We start from the raw sequence: 20,848 nt of genomic DNA on the forward strand, positions 1-20,848 counted from the left end.
TGTTGTACATGTACATTAATTTTTTTTTTTTTTTTTTACTGTGGATGGATTACAGGTTGTTGTAAGACATTCATAATTATTTTTTTTGTTTTCCTGAATTTTTGCATTTGTAAATTTATATCGTTAATCATATTTTTTTAGAGGTCAGTTTAATCAATTACAGGTGAATGTTGTATCTTTTTGAAGGTTTGTGTGGGTATATTTTTGTGGGTGGGTGGAAGATTGTTAAAAGCAACATATATCACTTAAATGAGAATGGAAATGTATTAAAAATAAAATATTCCCTTAGCAACCTACTTTAATACGCACACAACTTCAAATTTAGGGAAGATATCGTGACTATGCAGTCTTTTTTCTCTGAAACGCTTTTTTTTTTATATGGATCATGCAGACACATTTTAATTTATTCATCAAATTAATTCAAAAGATGAATTTCCCTCTACAGAGCATTATCAAAAATAAATACCTTGCAGGTCTACAGCCAAACAAAGAAATTAATTAAACTATCCAACCATAGAATTTGCTCAAGTACATGCTACTATTAATGCAGTAGGGGAACAGCATGAATAAATGTATACGATAATACACCCTTTGTAATGCAGTTTATTAAAAAATAATTCCCCTTTAATGTAATTTTCATCATTATTCGAGAATGAATGGCGCTATATATGGCTTTTCCTGATTTTTTGGCGGCAACTCTGAGTACGTATTAAATAGGGTGTCTAGTTATCTTTATAATGATAAGGCCATGTGAAAAATAAATTATGTTTCTCATTTTTGTATGACTAAATCGTTCATGATTTTTAGAACGTCAACTTTTAAAGCAAAGGTGGAAAAATAAAATGCTAGAATTTAACTGTTAGGACTTAGTTTATTACAGAGCAAACATCATTTGCACGTAAAAAAAAACCTCATGAAAGAGAACAATGAAGTTCAGTGTCCACAGTAACCTCACAGGGAATTAATTATATTTAAGAAAAAATATGAAGTTGCAAAGTATCGGTGTTTCCAGGGTATGGGTCAGTTTTGCATTTTAAATTAATCATTCCTGATATTGACATTTATAAATGACAAGGGTTACAGATTGAAATATCGCCTCGAATAGACTAGACGCGACTGTCAACGTAGTGCAAAGCAGCTGTTGGCAAATGGTGCTTTCCAGTTGTACATGTATCAATGTACCCGTAACGTCTTTGCCGCAAATTTAATAGTCCACCAAATGTAATTGAGATTTTCGTTAAATTCGCTGAATTAGCTGTCAATTTTAGTTTACTAGGATATCCACATGCATCAATCACCTATATAAGGAAAGTTGAAACAAACATAACATTATATTTCATGCTTTGAGTTTTTAATCAAAATATTGTTTCTAATATTTAAATTATTGACTATTAATAATAATATCCATATTAATTATTAACGATATAAATAAATATAAAATGGTAAGCTCCGAAGCACAATCTATGAGCATTCCAGTTCTGCTTGTATGAAAAAAAAAATATATACAACCCAAAAAAAATTTTTTTTTTTACTGATTATCTACTGTAGAATACTTTATTTTCGCTTGGAATTTATTTTCGTTATTTTCGCTGAAAGGATGATTCTGTGAAAATAAAATCCAGCGAATATACTTTTTTTCCTATATTTCACATTAAACTCATCAAAAACCAGCGAAAATTAATTCCATCTTAGAATATACGAGAATAAAGCCAAGTCCCGCAAAACGATTACGTGACTTCAAGATAGACAGGAGCTATAAACCACGGACAGACTTTAATTAGAATGTCTATAAACCGTGTCCTGGTAAAAAAAATGTTTGGAATGTCGAACGCCTTGGTTTCTACCTCCATGTCTACACTAGGTTTAGAACGGGCATCGGTTCCGACATCTGTCATTCAATCAGCCGAGACAGGACAAACATTGATAGTAATTATGGGGATAATGTTCAGTAATTTGAGGGCTGACAACCCAAATAATTAAACCAGCCAATTAATGATGTAACAAAGCGTTGCAGTTGTCAATGAAGGGTAGTCGTACAATCCCAACTCCGGTGTCGACTCAAGTAGTCTTTTGTTTTGCTGGGACAGTCTTCAAAGTTATTCACTCGAGAAACTTCGGCATATTTTGAAAAAGAGGTACAATTAGACCTCAGTTCAAAAAAAAAATAGTCTGAGATATACTCATGTCCACGGCGAATCAGTTTTCTTTGCAAGTTGGGAAAATAGATAAAGCAGACGAGGGTCGATGATTTTCAGTACCGAAGAATAGAATAGAATATTGCTTTATCACAACGTTAAAGAAAATTTGACATTTCTTTTTTGGTTTCTACACATGTAGAAGGTAATAAAGCTAAAAACAAAACAAAAAGTGTGACAAACAAACAAGAAAGAATATGATTTTCAAATTGTTAGTCGATTGGTAACTAAATATTAACGGCTACAACTAAATTTCTTTTTTTCTGAAGCCCAACAAAATAATTATGCAATGTAAGCTCTGACTTTCGTGGTATGTAGTCCGTTTTTACTCGAAAACATTTGATCGAGCTCAGCCAATGATCGTGACTTAATTTTGAAAATGTAATGTCGAATTTTACCTACTTGGCTATGGCATCGTTATTTTTTGGAATAAACCAACATTGTTTCTCTGCTCTCTGTCAAAACATGTTAGCAATGCCTTTTTCACGTAATTGTCTCGATAATCGTCATTGAAAGAAGCAAGCGGCCCTGGGTACAAACGGAACACACAGTCCCACTCCATCAGCATGTCGTGGAACACTGCTAAATTCACAGACTATTTTTTACCATGAAACTATTGGTTTCTCTCAACTTATCCACAGTCACACTTCCATCCTACATTTAGAACGTTCTTGAACGATAACAGAATTTAATAATAGTTAATATTAATTGTATTTTCAGAATTTAACATTAAAACAACCATTTCGACCAGTGGATTGGGCGAGCGGTCGGCGTTTTCAATAAGCGAGCAGTGGTAAAAAGGCGATTAAAATTTGGCCGTTTTCCGGTCGGAAAAGACCGTGCGGCTGGAAGTTAAGCGATAAGTGGTTGATTGAAAAGCGATAAAAAGTTGGGTGAAATGAGTACTATACTTGTATACCAAACATCGCAGCACTACTTATATTTGTAAATGGGATGATAATAAACTTGTTTAGAAAATACTAGTGTATTAAATGTAGTTAAACTTACCTAGTCTTTTATCAATAGATAGTTCACGTAATAACAGTTTCTAACTAAGACCTTGACTGGGCTGGTCTGAAGCGAGATTTTTTTTCTTTCGAAAAAAATAAAACTTGCTTGTTAGCACGGCCAGAAGCACCTAAAATGTCTCACAGATCTACACAAACGGTGACGTACGCGCTCTTTGATTTAGATTTTCTATTTTGATGTACCAACAGTCTGAAAATAAAAAAGTAATATTTATATTGAACAGTCAAATGTATTTGAGCTGGAAACAAATCTGAAATATTTGTTGCTAAAATAGGTTAAATAATAACAATACTATGTGTAGATTTTACGGTTACGTAAACTGTCAATCGTAACATCCAAGTACAGTTACTGGATTGTAAAGCCGGAACTGTATATATAGCCGTCTGCTTGGTACAGCTTTTTAGCACCAAGTTTAGTGATAAAATCAGCAAAAATATTGGTGCGTTATTCTTGTATACATTCACGAAAATGTTGCATATAATCTCACAATAAGTTAAAAACCAAATCAGCATGGCCTTAATGCTATAGGAAAAAATGCAGACGTTTGTACTCACCCTGTAGGAGCCAAGTTTTGACGTTCTAACCCTGCGTATTTACGCGGAACCTGACGTCATTGGCACCTGTCGGCACGTACGCATTGGCGTAAACACGCGCTGTTAAACCTTGTAGCAAACTGAAAACGAGGCATTGACGTCAGAATTTTCGGCATTTTGCGGCAATTCCGAATTCCTTCACGATTTATAGGTCGGTGTACATGTACATTTTGTGATAATGGGTTTTAACCTGGAATCTGATCACCCAGATGTAAAGAAATCGCTGAAATTGATAAAGAGTCCGGGAACAGACTTTGCATGTATTTTTTGGACGATAGATAAGCAGTTTGGTGTGATACCCAGGAAGGATTGTTTGCACCATGAAGACAGTTTAGAGGACCTTCTGTTTGGCGATGCCTTCCAGGCAATGTACGGAAAAGAGAAGTACGATGCGGTTTTTGTAACGCATGGTAAGGTGATTTTTTATATTCTGATTTTAGTTATTACAGTTTTTGTACAACGATAAAAGCCTGAATAATATCTACATCGTTTGTTTTTGTTTTGAATTAGTGGATAGTAATAGTTTTATGCAATCTGTATTATTTCTCGTTTATTTTTAGATAGCAATATAATTATTTGTAGATTATATGTTTGGTAATCTGTTTTACCGTACTAGTCCGACTTAGCACCTATGCTCAACTAAGCGCCCAGCCTACTTTCGGGAAATTTTATTTTGGGATAAAGTTCGTCTTAGCGCCCAACCCTTCTAAATTATGACTGCCTAGACATCGTCTGACTTTTCCGAATACCAGTACCCAAATTTATATAATACAGCGTAAATATCGACTGCTGCCAATGCGAAAACTACATATACCCATCGACGATGACCTGTTAAAATTCCAGTTTACCTTGCAATATTTTTTAATTACAATTTGTTTCTACATCATGCCATTTTTCGTCAAAATCAATTTCAACAGATCGTACTTCGACATCGCTTCTTCGAGGCTTCTTCATTGCCTTACCGAAATGCCTTCGGGAATTCCCGGAGAATTTCGTCGGTACAACCCATCATTCTGATTGGTTAATAACAGACTTGACCTATCAGGTCAACAGACGTTGTTGTAGGTCAAATCTCCTGGGTCAAATCGAGAGTTTGCGTACGATCGAACACATTCGACAACGAGGTGATAAAGAGTTTGCCTTCGACTGTTCTCCCTCAGACTAATAATTTTTACATCGTAAATAACATTGGAATATTAAAATGTGCGTTTTATTGTTACCATTTCTGTTTCTTCATTGTAAAAGTGCTGGGTAAATCAATGACGTCTAAACTAATTTCGAAATTTTATTATTGACTGAACTAAAATTGTCATTTGTTTAATTTTCCGAAAGCGTCATGTAATAGAACGTAATGGCTTATTACGTAATGGTTTATTTATGTATACTCTGAGTATTATTTAATGCAACAATGCCACAAATTCTTACTAAATAATGTCCCCAACTGTGTAATTCTACAACTCAATTATCTCATCATAGTTAAAATGAGACAACTTAGACATGGTTGTGTAAAAAAACAAAAACATTGTCTATGTGTAAAGTTATATATGTATTTTTCTGTTGTTTATTTAATTCATTTCAGTTTAACTGAAAATCTAATACTACAACTGATGTCAATGAGAATTTTAGTACACAAGAACATTTAGTAAATCCTGTTTGCTTTGTCATTAATGTTCAGTGATTTATTTATTTATTTATTTATTTATTTATTTATTTATTTATTTATTTATTTATTTATTTATTTATTTATTTATTTTTTATGTACAGGAAATGCTGTTATAGATCAAGCAAAATATCATATAATTTATCAGATAAATTTGTTTTTTCATCTTCAATATCATTTCTTTTATTTCACACATTAAGTTGTCCCTTTTTATTTTAAAACTTGGACATTGCAAAATAAAATGTTCAAGGGTTTCTTCGACTTTTTTCATAACATGGAAAAATTATGTCATCTTCACTATTATTTTCCCATTTTCTTTTTTCATATGCCAACCCAAGAGTACATGATCTTGCTCTGAATTTTAGCTGTGCTCCTTTAAAGTTATTTATTGACTGAAGATATTTTTAACTTTTCAAGCTAGTTTTGAATTATCTATAATAATTAAGGCTTGATTTTAACTTTATATCTTCTCTCCGCTTGGATTCATCATGGTTCAGAACCAACATGATTCAAACTATTATTACACAATGTATCAGCACTGGTTGTTTTAACAGGCATGAATCGTTAAATCAGCTCATATTTCTATTAATTACCATTTATACTAAGTGAAAAAGTTGGTATACAAAATATATAGTGCTGTATGCTAGATTTGATTTATTTGTCACATACTTGGGTGTTTATTTGAGTACCTGCAGCTTTTGTAACTTTGAGGCTTGTGTTGATATATTTGTTGCAAGCAGACACTTCAGTAAATCATATAAATTATATTCATTAACATTAGGTGCTAGTGAATCAGAACTGGTGAAGTTGGCAAAAAAATTGTCATCAATTAGAATCGTTAGAATCAGTCATGAAACACCAAACTCTGGTAAAAGACAACGCAAAAATAAACAGCGTGCTGATTTTGTGGATGAAGAAGACAGATCTTCTGAAGAGGAAACTGCAGGTAATGATCAGTTTTTATACATTTTCACAAGTAAGTCTGACATTACTTGCCCGTTATGGACTAGTGCGAAATTCTCATTTTTTTTCAGGTAAATTAATTGCCAGCTGCTACAGCGATAGCCATTTTTGAAGCGCATAGTCAAGTCAAATGTACAAACATCAATGTAGCTTTAAAAGTTGTTGCAAAATTATTTAAACTTAAATCCTTTTGAAAGCTTTGTTGCATTGTCCAATCACTGTGTTGATCTGGTTGTCAATCACGCTTTTGAGAACTTACCGACTTTCAAATCAATGGAACTTCTGAAAAGAAATGTATACATATTAACAATTTCCTACAATGTTAGTATATTATCTACGTTGGATATCACTTTAATTCCAAGACAAGGCTTATGGCTTTTATGGTAAAACATATTAAATTGATTTTCTTTTGATTTGTCTTGCACCTTCAGAGTCTCCAAGGAAAAAGAGAAAAAACATTAAGACAACTAGCAAAAATAAAGTTAGCACTAAAACATCTAAAGAAAAAGAAACAAAAGGTAAGATTGCATTTTTGGAATAATAATATTGTACTTTACGATCATTATTCCTCTCTCAAAGACTTAATATTTCCCTAAACGAGCACATGGTGAACCAACATTGTAATTAAGATAATTTTTAGATGTGGGAGGGTGTTCTGCTAGGTGCCCACTCCCTAAAAAAGATTTTCAAAACTTGAGTATCCTGGGTATGGTAACAACATACAGATATACTGGGTACGACAGCTGATTAAATGTTAAATTTATTATTGATGTGTTTTTTTTTCAGTTTTGATATATCTCTACCTTAATTAAGAAAACAACACTATAGTTGTACACTACAGTTTTATGGATTTTCTTGTGGTACATTTTATACAGTGCATGTTGTTTATTGAAAATGCTGTTTTGTTTAGCTTAATTTGTTCAGTTCAGTAGCACAGAATAATACTATGTTTGTAATGATAAAACCTTTTTCGTCACCAGAGTCGAAAGAAGCTAAAGAAAAGAAACAAAGAGCAACTCAAGCCAAAAAACAGGCATCACAAGACCAGGCAAAGGTGATACTTGGTGATCTTATCGATGTACGAACATCAGACCAAAACAGAAGATCCCCACCTAACCAAGATGACAGGTCCCCTCCCAAACATAGTGACAGGACCCCTCTCAACCAGTATGACAAAGCCCATCCAGACCAACAAGACAGTTCCCTTTCCAACCAACATAGCAGGTTTCTCCTCAGCCAACACAACAGGTACTCTTCCAACCAACATGACAGTAGATCCCCCACCCGCCAACATGATAGACCCCCTCCAAACCCATGTGACAGTAGATCCCCCACCTACCAACAGGACAGCCCCCCTCCCAATCAACACAACAGCTACCCTTCCAACCAACATTACAGTAGATCACCCACCCACCTAAATGACAGTCCCCCTCCCAGCCAATACAACAACTACCTTCACAATCAGCATGATGGATCCTTTTCCAACCAACACCACAGATGCCCTACTAACCAACTGATTGCAACCAATGACAGATCTGTCAACCAACATGACAAATCACCACCCCTTGAGGAGTACAGCAGACCACTTTCTGGCCAACATTACATTTCCTATCCTGACCAATGTTACAATTACGCTCCTGACCATCAATTCAGTTCTCTCAATGAACACACCAATACCAGCCCATCTTTCCTAACTCTACTTGGAAATTCTGATGTGTGTGCTGAATGCCTTTTAAAAGACAAACAACTGAAAAGCATGCAAGAAAAGCTTCAGAAAACAGAGATGGACTATCATCATATAAAAATTAAATACCAAGAATTAAAGGCTTCAAAAGGTAAATAAGTGCTTCTTTATGTGCTTGTAATGATTTCATGGTTTTTAGCACATGTCTCCTAAGTTTAATGATCTGAATCTCCCTGATGGCTTTATTGCTCCCTGTTGTAAAGGTATTGAAATATTGTTCATATGTGTGCAATTGTAATATATAAAAAAAAAATATGTTCAATACCATATTCTTTTTCTTTCAGCTTTATATTCATCTACAAGCATCTCTCACACTCCTAAACACTATGTACCAGTGCGTGGTGTACAGATTCCTGCAGCACCACATGTAAGCATATAACATTTTTAGTCTTGGATGAAGATGGTTACTAATAGATTTTGGTTGTTTTCTGTGTGTTTATCCTTCAGAAGCTATATCGCCTAAAGTCTTGTATCTGGTGTGATAGTGACACAGAATTTGAATGGCATACATAATACACACCATATGTATTCCTAATTGTTAGACATCTTGAGTGTCTAAACAATAGAGTGACTACATGTATAACCATCTTAAATGACAACCAGTGCAAAACACATACCATATTTTATACTGTCGTATACATTGTGCTACGCACAAATTATTCTGAAATAAATTTTGAAAGATTGGTTTGTTAGCTAGAATATACAAAAACAACTAACACTTTTAATTTGTATTATATGATTCTTTCAGGAATTTGTAGCCCTAGGGACCGATCCACCATTAGGGTTTGAGAGGCTGGGGAGTACCAATTTATGTGTACAAAGCTTATGGTTATCAACAGTCACATCTAAATGCAGAAACGATTCTCCATCACTTTTTATGAAAAAAATGATAGATGGTTTTTTTCTACCAGAGCAGTTGAGTGGTATGAACAGAACTAAACTGGCGGAAAATATAACCATAGATGCATTGATTAGTAAGTATCTAGATAGATTGGCTATAAAAAATTGGCATTATAATGATTTTTGAAACCTTTTCACATGCAATATCAGGCATATGATACATGTTACAAAACAATTGATTCTTGCATATTTAAATTTTACCATTAGGTTTTCTCTCTTTATTTGTAGAGTATGCCTGTAGTCATCTAAAAATGGCAGATAGGGACATAACTACATTGGTGAACCAGAAGTGTTGCTCCATGAAAAGAGCTCACCTCAACAGCATGAGAGGAAACAACACACAGGAGACCAATTAGTGCCTTTTTTTTTATTTAGTAACTGACTGGTCTTTTTCAATAAAATATTTTTTTGGCAATATATTTATCTTGCAGTTAATTTGTTGTTCACCAAACCCCAGTATACAGCTGGATGCATTTTGACGATGTCAGAATGTACAAGAAAGTTCCCAGTACTTTCTGCATAGTCCTTTTATAAAATCTCATTGCTGCATAAAGCTGAAACCTTCCCGATGCTTTCTCGCATAGTCCTTTCATCAAAATGGTTTGCTGCATAAAGCTGAAACCTTCCCGATACTTTCTCGCATAGTCCCTATTCAAAATAATTTGCTGCATAAAGCTGAAACCTTCCTGATTCTTTCTCGCATAGTCCATTTTTAAAATGGTTTGCTGCATAAAGCAGGAACCTTGCCGCATAAAGCGGGAACCTTCCTGATACTTTCCCGCATAGCTAATTTGCATGCGAAAAAGACACCTATCTGGAAGGTTCCCGATAGCTATCTGGTGCTGAGCAGGTACACTATGCAGGAACCCTTATATTTTTATAAGGGATACTTCTGATACGCTGCTACTTGTATGTATCGATTTTATACTAATTCACTTACGACATACTTTGACATCTTTTTCCCCCAGAAATGACCTTAATTGACAGATTTAGTACTTCATTTACTATGAAATTAGTAGTCAGAATCGATTCAGAATCCTTCAGCGAAAATCACCTCAAGATATTATACTACTACTAGTACTATCGACACAACAAACCCATTCCCTTTATTTTAATAAATATTTATAAATTTTAATTGCGGTTGAATTCAATCAGCCAATCAATGACAATACATTATGTATATGTTCTTCCATCAGCCAATATAAACTTCTCATTTCAGTTTCAATTGTGAAATTCCTAAATAATGATAAAAATAAAGGAAAACAGTTTCAGAAAGAGGGTTTCCTTGTGCTTTACTAACTCTGGTGGCCTTTCAAACTTCTAAATTGGTCAGAACTTTAAAATTCTCATTATTAAAAAAAAAGGGTTTGTTGTCCCAAATGTGTTTTTTAGACTTTTAAATGAACAATCATGGGGAGAATTTAACAAAATTTTGAAGTGTGTTAGTTTCATCCCTTCTCAACTTTGAAGAATTACAAATTTCATACTGTGTTGTATATCGCATCCAAAATCCCAAGAGGCAAAGCATTACGTGTACCTACAGTGGTCAGTGTGCATGGCACGATACACCTTGATTATCATGCGCATACTTCCTGTTTGTCTCTTGCTGAAAAAATGACCAAGCGGGAACACGTATGGTAATTACGTGCCCACGTTGCAACTCTCTTGACAGATGAATAATAGCTCGTCTATTTCTTCTTCTCATAATCGGGTGTTAGCTATACACTTGCCGTTGAAGGTCGATTGATGAATAATTGCTGATTGTTTTAACCACTGTGACTACTGAAAATACTGATGGTGTTTGCCTGCATGGTAGATGAATTCTCATTATACCTGCCATGAAATCTACATGCCATAGGAACAACGCTACTGTAACATACTTTATTTTCGCTCGGAATTAATTTTCGCTGAAGGAATGATTCAGTGAAAATAAAATCCAGCGAATATACCTTTTTTTCTATATTTTACATTCAACTCGTTAAAAAATTAGTGAAATTAAATTCTATACAAAAGACCTAAAATGTCGTTTCAGCGAAAATTAATTCCAGCGAAAATAAAGTATTTCACAGTATCTATATTTACTCACCGCTATAAATTTTTGGGAATTCTTGATTTAACTTTTGAACGCTATTTTTCCAGCCAAATCGTTGGAGCAACATTTTGCCTATTTATGTATATTTTTTTTAAATAATTTTGGATCAAAGGGATATGATACCTGATTGCTTATACTTTTCTTGATCAACATTTTTAGAAAAATATTAAAAAAATAAATAAAAGTGCATTCAGAAATTTTAATCAAGTGCCAGCTTTGAGAAATATTTTTATCAAGTCAAAAATGGAAAGAGAAATTTTAGAAACATATTTCAAAATGTTGGTCCCGAATTATGGCGGGAAAATTATGGCGTTTTAAAGGCGTTTTGTCTTTTATTAGGATGACTTTGATTTGATAACTTCATAGGACTTGTATAAAATACCTCTAAAACATTAACCTTTTCAACACCAGACTTTTACTGCACTTTTTTTCTTAAATTCACCAATATTTCTAGAAATAAACCCTAATTTTGAAGCCAGCAGACAAAATTTAAGTAATTATCAGTTTTTAATCAAAAAATTTGGCTATTTTTGTTCCAATCTTTTGAAGGGAAGTGCAGACTATAAATGGAACTATTTTGTGAATTTGTAATGAAAAGCGAGAACTGCGAGAAAAGATTAACTGCTACAGAATTTGTGACTTGCAAAATTTACAAAAATGTGTCTGTCACGAAACAGTGGTTAGTAGTTCACATAAAAAAAGTTGACTAAATAAATATTGTAACTGTTGTTATCCTAATAACTGTCAGTATTGTATTATCGTCAGCAACTTAATTTCCCTGTAGACAGCATAAAATGATATCATTTATCTTCGTTATAGTTTTTTAATCAGTGTGCGATTACATGGCGGGAAAAGTCCAAACTGATGAGACATGTTCTCGTAAAAAATCATGTGGGTGAAAAATGGTGTTAAATATCACAAACTCAGTAATATACAAATGTACCATACAAAGATTTTTAGAGAACTGAGCCTGAAAGTGAAATTTTTATCTAATTAATATTTTCAATATTATTTCTCCATATGGAATATGTTTTTCGTTATCGTGTGCATCAGTTGAAAACAGCACGACACAAATGCCTGTGTGCATGGATCTTGGAAAGAAAATTGACTGAAAACTGTTTCTTTTTTCCTGGTTCTTGTGTTAATCTGTTTCACCACAAATTCTCTCTTTTCGTCACAAATTCACAAAATAGTCCCATTTACATGTATAGTCTGCACTTTCCTTCAAGAGATTGCAAAAAAAAATAGCTAGTTTTAGGTAAAAATTCAAAAATTAACTCAAATTTCCATTTTCAGAAATATTTCAGATTATAAAAAAAAAATTGCAGACAAATTTTATCAAGAAAGTCTGGAGATAAAAGGGTTAAAAGTGTTACTGTAGAATACTTTATTTTCGCTTGGAATTTATTTTCGCTGAAAGGATGATTCGTGAAAATAAAATCCAGCGAATATACTTTTTTCCCTATATTTCACATTCAACTCGTCAAAAATCAGTGAAAATAAATTCCATACAAAACACCCAAATTGCTTTTTCAGCGAAAATTAATTCCAGCTAAAATAACGAATTTCACAGTATTTTATTTCTCAGCCAGATTTTACTTGAATTTACTTCTCTAAATTTATCCATAATATTTTTTGCCAACATTTGAGTTAATGGGAAGGCAATATTTTACATTTGTTGAAAAAATTATTTTTTCGATAGGTGACAAAAATTGACTTTCGCTTTCACCGTTATTGTGTAAAAGCCAGTGGTTGATATTTGTTCGAGTCCAATGCCTCAAAAACAGCTTGTTTGTTTATTTGATATTTGAATTAAGGAAATAAAATAGTATGTTTAAACAAAGATTTGGAATTGTGACCAACACTTTTTGTACATATTGAAAATAGTGAAAACATAGTAAAACTGTGAATGCCTTGCCTTGATTATAAATTTCTTAAGCCTTCGAAAGCAGTGGAAAAAATTTGTTGATGGGTGAACGAACGCATGAAAAAACATTGTAAACTTAATTTTCGCTGCTAGGAATTTGCATGATTTGAAGAATATTTGACATTTGCAAAGACAAAATTTCATTAAAGTAACTGAAACTTCATGTTACTCATAAGAATTGTTGACATTTTCATAACACTCGCTTAATTCTCAAACATTTGTCTCTTATGAAATCAGGGTGTGGGGAATATACAAGTACTCCACTGAAAGCGGTAGCTCTTCGGAAGGTTGTTGTATGATAACTCAAAATAATTTATGTAAACAGTGTATTGTAGGCCCAGAAACACATAAGTTTTTTTTGTTTTGTTTTTTTTGTGCCGGACGACAGATTTTTGTGTGTGCAAATTGCAAGTGCTAGTGCTGACACATGGTGCATGACAGGGCTGTGCGACCATCTTCCTATCCTGGTGTCAACACATGCACATGCGGACATTAACCAAGATTCTCCCAAAATCGCATTCGTTAGTGAATGAATGTCGGCAAGTGGAATTGGCCTTCCCATTGAGTCTGTGGCACACACTCACCCAGGGTATGGGTCGAACCTTTTGATATTCAGCCTATTAAAGGTAAGATTTGAACTTGGGTCTACCTATCATGTGTCTGATGCGACAACCACTATGCTACCAGTGACCAGAAACACACAAGTTAAAAATGTGTACTTGGCCAAACTCATATCTGAAAAGAAGGATATTTACAAGTTATTCTGGTCAGAGCTAGTTATATTGTCATTTATCGACTAAAATATTATTGTCATCACTACAATTAATGCTGTCATACATTGCTGTTTAAATTCAGCCCCTTGCTAAACACAACTAACTCCCATGTATTGCTAGATGTTCGCTTGGTCGCCCTGGTAACATGAGTAAAATTGTTGTCCTTTAAATTTTTAAAGAGAGGGATCTAATGACTACAGAAAAAATGTGTCTGGTGTGCATCTGACTAATCTCAATCGAAAATAAATGCTTCACATCAAATATTGATTTTGTAATTCATCGATCGTTGAGCTTATTGATTTTGTAATGTAGTTCATCTTCGATCGTCAAAAAAATAATCTCCTATTCCATTCGGTGACAAGATAACATTCTAAGTTGTCGAAAACTACAGAATCTGCTCAGCATTCAGCTATTTAGCTAAAAACTCCTGAAGCGATTATCTTGCAAAATCCATTAATTTATTATAGTATACATATTACTTTAACATGATATTCGATATCAAAACAGGAACAATGACTCTGACTTCACTATGTCGTTGTCAATTGTGCGTTTTTCATGACGTTGTTCCTTGTTTACTGGACATTTTTTTTCAATCATTGCTTTTTCTGTCAGGTGTATCAGTGTATTTGCTTTATGATAAGATTACAAGAAATAGATGTTCTTTGCATCGTACATTGCATGTATAATCGCAACTCCCTCATCAGAACTTTAATCGTTTCAGACTCAGCAAACGATTGAAAACACAATTCTCAGTTTGCAAAATCTAAAATTACCGCAGCTTTTTTAATTTCATGGGTCACTTTTTTTCTATTTTAATAAACAGTTGTTTTAGTAAAATTCCACTTGCATGTTTCCATGGAAACAGACACAAGGATCTCTTTCTATCATTGTGACCTATAACATTCAGCATATTGTTGATATGACATCATTAGATTAGATTCTGATTTTTTAATAATATGCTGAATATACTTGTGCCACTTCAAGCTTTCCGCTTCAAATTATTTAAAAAAAAATCCTTCAACTTAAAAAAAAAATTTATTATAAAAATGCATAATTTGTGTTATGCAACATTTCTATGTAAATTTGAAAATTACATGCAAACATGTTTCTTTGGTCTAAAAATTTAACCTAATAATAAAAAAAAAAAAAAAAAAAAAAAACCTTCCCGTAATTTTAAAGGTCATAGGTCTGTGGTACAATCTGATTAAATTCTGATGTATTATACAACGTGAATTCAATTTATTTTATATATTTTTATGATTTTGTAATTGTTTTATTAATATTACATACATTTTATTTTGTATACCCGCATTCTCGGCTTTCACAGGTAACAACAATTTAAAAAAAAACTGAGCAAATAAATAAAAATTCAAATAAAATAAAGTAAAGAAAGTGTTAGATAAAAAAAAAATGAGAAACAAAAATAAAGCCCAAATTAGGATCTTAATTTCCTCAGATTAGTCTATAGAATAACCCCATTACTACGTGCATCTTGTTGTGATGCCACTTTTTCACCAAAATAGTCCACTTATAGATGTACTTGTTTCTATAAAGGATGTTGAGAAAAATTTAAATACCAGTTGTCGCAATGACGAGATTTTTTTAATAGAATTGATGTAATCATGGAAAACGGTTCACTGCGTGAAATAGTTCGAACGCGTGCCGAAGATTTACACCCCAACTGCATTTCTTCTCGGTTGTTTTTTCGGTGATTTGTTGTCAATTTCCAGTTAGTTTATTGGCTGAATACAAAGCCCTTGAAAAAATATTCCAATGACGAAAAGTTATAAATATGTCTGTCACAACTTTCGTTTATGATTGCTCATTTGTTTGTTCAAAAATATAATGTTTCATGCATGATTAATTACATGAGGTTAAACTCAAATGTTGCATCACTTGAAACAAACTGTATTTTGTTATCACTTTTCTACGAATTTTAAATGTACAAATGAATGACTTTAAGTTTTGTTTTACAGTGACTTTCGTGGAATTATGTAATCACAAACTTCATTATTTAAATGGGTGACCATTGGGCAAATGACCCATCTTCTGATAGATGACTCCCTCCCCCGATAAATGACCTCCACCCTCTGATAAATGACCACTACCCTCTAATAGATGACCAGTAGTCTCTGATAGATGACCACCACCCTCTGATAGATGACCACCACCCTCTGATAGATGACCATCAATCTCTGATATATGACCACTATCCTCTGATTAATGACCACCACCTTCTGATAGATGACTACCACCCTCTGATAGATGACCATTTCCCTCCGATAGATGACCCCCACCCTCTGATAGATGACCACTCCCCTCTGATAGATGACCACTCCTCTCCGATAGATGACCACTACCCTCCGATAGATGACCACTACCCTCCGATAGATGACCACCACTCTCTGATAGATGACCACCACTCTCTGATAGATGACCACTACCCTCTAACAGATGACCAGTAGTCTCTGATAGATGACCACTACCCTCTGATAGATGACCACCACCCTCTGATAGATAACCACTATCTTCTGATAGATGACCACCACCCTCTGATAGATGACCACTACCCTCTAATAGATGACCACCACTCTCTGATAGATGACCACTACCCTCTAATAGATGACCAGTAGTCTCTGATAGATGACCACCACCCTCTGATAGACGACCACCACCCTCTGATAGATGACCACCACCCTCTGATAGATGACCATCAATCTCTGATATATGACCACTACCCTCTGATTAATGACCACCACCTTCTGATAGATGACCACTACCCTCTGATGGATAACCACTTCCCTCCGATAGATGATCACTACCCTCTGATAGATGACCCCCACCCTCCGATAGATGACCACTCCCCTCTGATAGATGACCACTCCCCTCCGATAGATGACCACTACCCTCTGATGACCACTACCCTCTGATAGATGACCACTCCCCTCTGATAGATGACCACTCCCCTCCGATAGATGACCACTACCCTCTGATGACCACTACCCTCTGATAGATGACCACTTCCCTCCGATAGATGATCACTACCCTCTGATAGATGACCCCCACCCTCTGATAGATGACCACTCCCCTCTGATAGATGACCACTCCCCTCCGATAGATGACCACTACCCTCTGATGACCACTACCCTCTGATAGATGACCACTCCCCTCCGATAGATGACCACTACCCTCTGATAGATGACCACCACCCTCAGATAAATGGCCACTACCCTCTGATAGATGACCACTTCCCTCTGATAGATGACCACCACCCTCAGATAAATGGCCACTACCCTCTGATAGATGACCACTACCCTCTGATAGATGACCACTGTCATTTAACAAGTGACCACTGCCCTCCAACCATTTATTACCATATTCTGTTTTTGACTCAAGATAGAAGAAATATTTTCAAGAAAATCTCCAAATGTTTGAGCCAATATTTTGTTGATAGAGAAATTGAGGAAATTAGGACACTAGCACAAGGTGCTAAAATCATGCCATTTTAAATTGAGGCTGTAGTTCTCTGGTATTGCTGCATTCCTTCAGGTCACACTTGACCTTAAATGAAAACAAAATGATCATTGCCAATAAAAATGCAAATAACGTACAGTCATGCATACTTGTATTAATTGTACATTCATTGCCTGCTCACTGCGCGTGGTTAATATGGCTATTAAATTTTACTGCATATCTAAGTCGAATCGAAGTAGAGCTGTTTTGAAGATTTGCGTGCAATGCATTACATGTATTAAAGTAATAATGGTTGTGTCATTTGTTTGTATCCAGCACAACATCCACCCACTCTTATATTAATCTATAAGAATTAAATGACTTCATCTTCTATTACTGAAATTTCGGCAGAATTGAAAATTATATAATATGTAATTTTTTTTCATGTTTTCATTATTATGGGTAAATGCCAATGGAATATCAAAAATAAAAACAAAATTTGGGTCAAAATTCACATTTTTGCACTGGTTGCTATGGTGAAATTATTTTCTTATTTTTCCAAATTTTGCTCAATGTCATGAGATGAAAGGGTGATCCATCATTATTAATATGAAGCATAATATTGTTAAAATATTTAAAAAAAAATTGACATTTAGGTTTGAGTGATAATAGTTCTCCATTTTGGAAAGTTTAAATATATTCTCTTGTATATATGCAATTATAACTTGCTCAGTTTGGCTTGATTACAGTAAATGCCGAATCAAGTACTAAGAATGTCATAAGGCAGCGTACCACTCAACGAACGCTTGTAGCTACAGTGTATATTATGCCAGTAGAATTTACGTCGTTGCAGTGTTTATTGAATAGTTTCTGGCAATGTAAATAATAATGTAGATGCAATGTAAATGATGTACGATGACCAATCACGCATTGTAAAAGTTAAGAATTCACATGCACAGGTTTTTGTCATGTTTAATGTGGCACAGTATTGCTGTATTAGAGTTGAAATAAAATAATTAAAAATAATGAATAATAATAACCTTACCACATAGATATCACAAAGTATGATTTAATGCAGTACATTGAACCTTGAAAGCGTTCAGTGCTGCTGATGAATTAAAACATTATAGATACATTTTAGAACTCTCTTATGATAAATTCTATCATTTTTGATCCTACAAATGTACTTTTTCTCAAATATCATCAGAAAGTTGGCTTTGACTTCCAAAAGGTCAAAGGTCAAATAGGTAATACACACTGACTGTCAACACACTATTTGAATAACAGGTAATAAAATATATCTGATATGATGAGCTGAAAATGAAAGTGATAAAATCTGAAATTGTCATTTCCTTGATTGATTGATTGACGACTGTCATGGGAGCGTGGCCATAATAGGATTTTATCTCTTCGTCAAATGCAATTTAATTTTCGTTGCTATTAATATTTGCCCTTGCTATCAAAACAAACACGTCTTATTGTACATTATAAATATGTTATGTTTTTTTAAGTTAATAGAGCGGGTTTTAGTCGTAAAGTTTTCATGCTTGTTGTCAGCAATTGATTCGTTATTCGGTGTATGCAAATCAATACAATCGTCTACTTTAAATGAAAGTGCTAATATCTCAATTCTCTATTGGACATCGATTTTTATTAAACACCGTTATTTCAAGTCAGATTTCAATTTTGGTGAAGCCTTTTCTCATATTTGAACTTCAAAGAAATCCAATCCGCAAGGTACTGTTTTTCAGATATAGGATATTGATATTTAACCATTCGAGTGCCAGTTATTTTTTTTTCACCCAAAATTCAGTGCAAATATTTTCTCATTTTGTAAAATGTTCACTAAATTTCATCATTATTTTGGCCCATACAGATGGTTTAAGATATTGCTTTTAGTTAGTCCCCGTTCGGACGCAGTCCGAAAACGGGGACTTATGTTTTGCCCTGTGTCCGTGCGTCCGTGCGTCCGTGATCACCTGTATCTCGAACATGCATGGACCGATTAAGTTCAAACTTCACTCATACATCACACATTATATGGGACATATGCACATGCATTTTTTTCATGATCCGATTAACGATAGCCGAATAGCGGCCATTTTAAGGCCGAAAATGCATCAAAATCACACATTTTCACCATTCCGGACCTGGATCTCAGTTATGCATGGACGGATTTTGATGCACGTCACTTTTTTTTTTGGATCGGGTTCGAAATGGCCGTCTGGCAGCCATTTTGTTTTAAAGAATTCAGTTCTGGATCCGTATCTGAGACATGCTTGGATTGATCGAGTTCAAACTTCACACACACAAGGTACATCATGTCACAAATATGTATGTGCATTTGTTCCATGATCTCATTAACGATAGCCAAATGGCGGCCGCTTTAAGGCCGAAAATGCATTGAAATCGCACATTTTCACCATTCCGGACCCGGATCTCAGTTATGCATGGACAGATTTCATTCAAATTTGGTACATACATTAAACATAATAGGACCTTGATGCACGTCATTTTTTTTTTCGGATCAAGTTCGAAATAGTCGACTGGCGGCCATTTTGTTTTAAAGAATTCAGTTCTGGATCCGTATCTGAGACATGCTTGGATTGATAGAGTTCAAACTTCACACACACAAGGTACATCATGTCACAAATATGTATGTGCATTTGTTTCATGATCTCATTAACGATAGCCAAATGGCGGCCGCTTTAAGGCCGAAAATGCATTGAAATCGCACATTTTCACCATTCCGGACCCGTATCTCAGTTATGCATGGATGGATTTTGTTCAAATTTGGTACATACATTAAACATAATAGGACCTTGATGCACGTCTTTTTTTTTTTCGTATCAAGTTCGAAATGGCCGACTGGCGGCCATTTTGTTAAATAATTCAGTTCTGGATCCGTATCCAAGACATGTCTGGATTGATCAAGTTCAAACTTCACACACACATGGTACATCATGTCACAAATAGATATGTGCCTTTGTTTCATGATCTGCTTAACAATAGCGAAATGATGGCCATTTTAAGGCCGAAAATGCATCAAAATCACGTATTTTCACAATTCCAGAACCGGATCTCAGTCATGCATGGATGGATTTTGTTCAGATTTAGCACAATGTGTTGTACATATGCAGGTGCATTTCGGTCATGATCTGCTTTGAATGTATATGTCACTCAAATATGAACGGAACGGGGACGTGTCATTGACAATGACTTGTTTTTTATCAAAAGGTTTGCCATTAGACCATTTTCCGTTCACTGTGAGAATCACGCGTTATGCGTGAAATCGAACGTAAAAAACAGGACAAACAAAGGTCATAGCGTCGTAGTGGCGTCAAACATCGCGTGAGATTCGACAAACGGGAAAGTATTTTGGGGAACATTTCCATGTCAATAATGTGCTGTACACATTTGATGATGGGCAATTTCGATTAAAGTGAGGATATTCGAATGCAATATTCCTCTGTCAAAGATCGGCCAGTCGATGTGCGCTACGAAATAAAGAAATTCGAG

General features: G+C 34.5%; 2 protein-coding genes across 5 annotated transcripts in view; both read left to right on the forward strand.

Annotated features, from left to right (window-relative positions):
• The window catches only part of LOC102810424 (diacylglycerol kinase zeta-like), a 166,432-nt gene that overhangs the window by 16,811 nt on the left and 128,773 nt on the right, over window positions 1–20,848 (forward strand). The gene's annotated exons all lie outside the window — the stretch shown is intronic.
• On the forward strand, window positions 3,996–9,503 carry LOC102806178 (uncharacterized). Its single transcript, XM_085506266.1, has 7 exons — window positions 3,996–4,227; window positions 6,259–6,423; window positions 6,872–6,958; window positions 7,421–8,275; window positions 8,469–8,551; window positions 8,933–9,158; window positions 9,313–9,503. The coding sequence occupies exons 1-7, from the start codon at window positions 3,996–3,998 to the stop codon at window positions 9,438–9,440; spliced, it is 1,776 nt and encodes a 591-aa protein (XP_085362392.1). The 3' UTR covers window positions 9,441–9,503.

The sequence above is a fragment of the Saccoglossus kowalevskii genome, chromosome 12 (assembly GCF_978046115.1).
Source record: "Saccoglossus kowalevskii chromosome 12, keSacKowa6.1, whole genome shotgun sequence".
NCBI lineage: Eukaryota > Metazoa > Hemichordata > Enteropneusta > Harrimaniidae > Saccoglossus > Saccoglossus kowalevskii.